The 5,000-nt window shown below is 48.2% G+C and overlaps 1 protein-coding gene across 1 annotated transcript in view; it reads right to left on the bottom strand.

Annotated features, from left to right (window-relative positions):
• The window catches only part of LOC134443101 (serine/threonine-protein kinase WNK1-like), a 168,646-nt gene that overhangs the window by 49,428 nt on the left and 114,218 nt on the right, over nt 1-5,000 (bottom strand). Inside the window, exons 9-12 of the mRNA XM_063193035.1 lie at nt 4,792-5,000; nt 4,368-4,588; nt 1,871-1,881; nt 953-1,517 (exon numbers count right to left, since the gene is read on the bottom strand). The exon at nt 4,792-5,000 is cut by the window's right edge and continues 14 nt beyond it. Of these exons, the coding sequence (XP_063049105.1) occupies nt 953-1,517; nt 1,871-1,881; nt 4,368-4,588; nt 4,792-5,000 (1,006 nt within the window). The remainder of the gene's footprint in view (nt 1-952; nt 1,518-1,870; nt 1,882-4,367; nt 4,589-4,791) is intronic.

Below are 5,000 nucleotides of genomic sequence, written 5' to 3'. Positions count from 1 at the left end.
TGACACAGATTTCTCCAAACATGCCGCAACCGCAGCTGCAACATCATTCCTCCAAACTGATGCAGAGACTAGATCCTCCACTAAAGGTCGGACTAACGGTCCCTCTCCACTCCCTTAATGTCCTGGTCTCTTGATCCTCTTTATTCCAACTGTAAACAAATTATTATTATTCTATAAAAAATATTATTTTTATCATTATATATTATTACATTACCCTTAGCTTTATCTAAAGCGAGTTACAGGGTTAATTTACAGGGTATTGGTTACAGTCCCCGGAGCCATGTGGGTATAGGTAAAGGTATATTCTCAAGGGCACTTCAGCCACCATGGATGGTATGGGATTCGAACCAGAAACCTTCCGATTCTTTCCAAGACGTTCTAATCATTAGGCCACGTTTAGGTTTAGGCTGCCCTGAATTCCAACAGACCCCGACCCTGCCTCCATCCACCCTCTCTCTCTCTCTAGCCATTAAACTCTTACACTCCATCCATTCACCCTCCTTTCCCACCCTCACAACAGCCTGGGAACTCCCATACTGCCTTTAGTTCTACACAATCGTTTCGATCTGAAAGACAGTCTGGCGAGGATGACTCATAACGTCCAAGATCATGGTACCTGTGTCATAATGGCCAAGCATTCCGACCTTAACAGTTTCTCTGCCCAATCAGAGAGCAGGGCAGTGTGTCATAATAGCCAAGTATTCTGCCCCCTACGGAATTTACAATAGGGAACTCCCCAGACCTAATCTCACTTGTGATTAGGTCTGGTGTTAACCAGGCAACCCTCACAACAGTCTATCTCAGGTGGCCAGTGCAATGCGGAGCCAGGTGTCTATGTGCATGACGTTTCTGTCTGTCTATTTGGCAGTGTCCTGGGTCACCCATGTTTGGGGGATTTAGGGGTTTGGGATGGGGGTTCGGGATGGGGGGGTTAATGTATCATGAGACGTACAGGGCTTGCAAAGAGGGTGGGGAGGCTGGCGCGTCGCGGTCGTGAGCGGGGGGGCGCGTTCTGCAGCGGCAGGACACACTCCAGCGCTCGGGACAGGCGGCCCGCAAACGTCTCCCCGTCATCGCCCCCCGGGAACGCCGCCATGGAGGAGACGTTGGGCTCCCCAAACGACGGCACAGGAGGCGTCGGGGGGGAGGAGGGCGCGGGCGGGGAGGAGGAGGGTCCCCAACCGTGGCCATGCGAGGGGGTGTAGGAGGTGAAGGGCAGCTGGGTGGAGGGAGGAGGAGGAGGAGGGGCGGAGAGGAGGAGGTGGTGGTGGAGGGTGGAGTAGGAGGAGGAGGAGGAACAGGGCACGCAAACGGACATGCTACGGCCGCGGCGGGCAGCTGGGGCGACAGCAGGCTGGAATACACACACATACAGACAGGCGAAGGGAATAGGCATATTAACACACACACACACTGTAAACACACACACACACACACAATCACAGACACACACACACTCACAGACCCGACAACAGAGCCAACACACACATATATAAAAACACAAGCAAACACACACACTAGACATACACCATCATATCTATTAGATATACACACAAAAAAGAGAACACACACACACACATATTTGCAAACGGACACACAACACACACAGACGACACACATGTATAAATAGAACACACACACACACACGCACACACACACACAAAGACACTGTAAGCAATTCCCACATGCGTCACAATCACACACATTACCAACTGTACAGAAATACACTACCAGTACTAACTTTTTAACACCTATAACCATATTACATTACAAAACCAGTAATCCACACACACACACTGCAGTACACCAACCACACACCGAATAACACTACACAATAACACACCGAAAAGTTAAAAGGACATATTTAAACAGTCGCTCAAACTTTAGGTTAAGTCCACACACGTACACACAAACACACGTGATACTGACACTCAAACATCAACCACAAAGTTAAGAGGGGGAGAGGAGGGAAGTAGGGAGTGAGGGAGTGGACCAGGCACCAGTAAGGGGAGGAGAGGAGAAGGGACAAAGCCAAGGACTGGAGGCATCCAGGAGGAAGGAGGACCAGAAGCTGGGAACTCAGGCTTCACGTGGGTGGAGGACTTGGATTATTGGGTTTGTCTAGTCAATTGTGTCTTTTTGCAGCTTTTGTTACTGCATCACACATACTGTAAACGGCACAGAACCATTTTCAGAAAGGACGACCAACAAAAAATATATTGCATCACGGACATAAACTAAAACAAAACAGGGGTGTAGTAGTGTTGGCAACCGTTGTGAAGACTGGAGTGAGGTTCAAAGGAGGTCTAACATGAACATTTTTTAGGGACAGAGGGTATATGACAGCGAGAGAAGAGGGGGAGGGAGAGGGGCAGAGAGGGAGAAAGACAGATGATGAAATCATGAAATTCACAAATAAAATCTACATGACATCAAACTCATTGGGGGAAAACAAAACATCAAACGGAACAGCAGTAAAACATGAAAGGAACCAAAACACAAATGGGAAATAGCAGACTGCTCGGCCCTCAGCCTCTCTCTCAGCAGTCAAGTGTGTGTGTGTGTGTGTGTGTGTGTGTGTGTGTGTGTGTGTGTGTGTGTGTGTGTGTGTGTGTGTGTGTGTGTGTGTGTGTGTGTGTGTGTGTGTGTGTGTGTGTGTGTGTGTGTTTTAGACTTAGGAAGAGGAGAGAGACTGGGGGCCGTCCGTCTACTACTGTGGGTAAAATACAGGAAAACAATCACAAACAAGTAATACAAAAATGGCATCGTAACTAAATAACATAAATAATGAAAAAATAACAACAACAACATGTGACCATATGAAGTGGTCTCTTGAGGAAAATAAATTAATAAACAGATAAATACATACGTAAATAATAATAATAAAATAAATACAGGGATAGGCCTAATGAGAGGAAAGAGAGGACCAACGTCAGAGGGAGGGCTGGTGAATGTGTCAGGGGAAAGAAGTGTGTGTGTGTGTGTGTGTGTGTGTGTGTGTGTGTGTGTGTGTGTGTGGTCAGTTTTTTGGCATGCAGCACCATAATCCTGTGTGTGTGTATGTTGCGTGCGTGCCTGCGTGTGTGTGCATGTGTGTGTGTGTGTGTGTGTGCGCGTGTTTGCATGTGTGTGTGTCCCTGGATGAGGCCCAGGTGTGTGTGTGTGTACGTATGCTGTCGTTTATCGCTCCGCTCCATGCCGGGGCCTCTCCAGTGGTGTTATGTGTGTGTGTGTGTGTGTGTGTGTGTGTGTGTGTGTGTGTGTGTGTGTGTCTGTGTCTGTGTCTGTGTCTGTGTGTGTCTGTGTGTGTGTGTGTGTGTGTGTGTGTGTGTGTGTGTGTGTGTGTGTGTGTGTGTGTGTGTGTGTGTGTATCCGGATAAGGCCCAGATGCAGTGAGCTCTCCTGTGGTATCGCCTGTGCTGTTATTGACACATGCAACCACATCAAACCCAACCCCACACCCCATATCCCACCACCGCATACAGTGCAACCCCCCCGCCCCCGACACACACACACTCGTGCACAAACCCCTCTCTTCCCAACGCACATAACTGTACTGCACTTTTCAAACTTCACTTCTCGAAAGCATCATTGCTAAGCAGTTAGCAACTCAGTAGGTTGCCAATGGGAAATTGCACAGCAACCAACTGAGATGCTAACTTTAGTTAGCAACGACGTTGTCGAGAAACGCACTGCCCGAACTGAACTTTTCTTCTTACCACATACTGTCAAAAACTGACACTAATGAACTGGACACTAAAAATGATTAATCATCTTACAATATCAACTTATCAACTTCTTACATGGGCAACTCAATAGCAGCACACTAAGTTCTGTACCGCACATATATACAGTATACTAAGTACTTTACTAGTTTACTTGTAAACATACAGTACATACTTACTTTTACAGTATCCTTCTACATACGTAATAGTGTGTCTTATATACTTAACTAAATACTTAAACACATGAACACAATTTTATACAATAAGTAACCAAATACGGAAATAAAGTTGGGAATACTTAATAAATAGTGTGTAAAGATAAATAAATACTATACTTGCTTACTTGTGTTTACTATGAGTACTAATCCAAACTGGTGCATAGCAGTATTTAAAAATGTACTTGCTTGCTTGTGATTACTAGTACTTGTGAAGTACTAACTTGCATGGTGGTGCTCGAAAGTAGTATACTTTAAAAAAAATAGTACATAAAGGTTAATAAAACTACAAGTACTAATCTTAACTTGCAGGTACAAAAACACCCGTCTCCATAGTGGATTGCTTACATACCTACCTGTACAGAGCCCAGAGCCCAAGACCACCAGGTGATTGGTCCATCCCACGAGTAATGCCTGTCACTCATGCAGGGGGCTCACTTACCATTGGCTGCTGCACGTAGGCCGGGTGCTGTGATTGGCTGTGAGGGGCGGTGGGGGGCGGGTAGGAGGCCTGTGGTTGGCCAGTCGGTGGCTGCTGCTGCTGCTGCTGTTGGGGCACGGGGGCGGAGCTATAGGACATGGCCTGGCTCAGGTGGGAGTCCGAGAAGATGGCCGACGAACCCTGACCACTGTCAGCAGTACCCTCCGCTGTGGAGAGAGGAGAGAGACAGCGAGAGAGAGAGCGAGAGCGAGAGCGAGAGCGAGAGAGAGAGCGAGAGAGAGAGAGAGAGAGTTAGTGACGAACCCTGACCACTGTCAGCAGCACCCTCGGCTGTGGAGAGAGGGAGAGAGGGACAGAGAGAGAGAGACAGAGAGAGAGGTGGCGGGGACAGTGTGTGTACAGTACTTACAGGTCATAGAGATGCTCTGCTGGTACTGCTGCTGCTGCTGCTGCTGCTGCTGTTGTGTGTCTCCTGCTATGTCACCCTCCTCTGGGAGCTCTATGGAGGACTGGGCCGTGGGGCCCGCGCTCCTCTGCACCTCCTGCTGCTGCTGCTGCTGCTGCTGCTGCTGCTGCTGCGCCTCCTTCTGGGCCGCCTCCTCTAACCTCCTCTTCTCC

This window comes from Engraulis encrasicolus, unplaced genomic scaffold (assembly GCF_034702125.1).
Source record: "Engraulis encrasicolus isolate BLACKSEA-1 unplaced genomic scaffold, IST_EnEncr_1.0 scaffold_28_np1212, whole genome shotgun sequence".
Lineage (NCBI taxonomy): Eukaryota > Metazoa > Chordata > Actinopteri > Clupeiformes > Engraulidae > Engraulis > Engraulis encrasicolus.
Note: the sequence above shows the minus strand (reverse complement) of the source record. Positions and strands in the feature narration are given on the sequence as shown.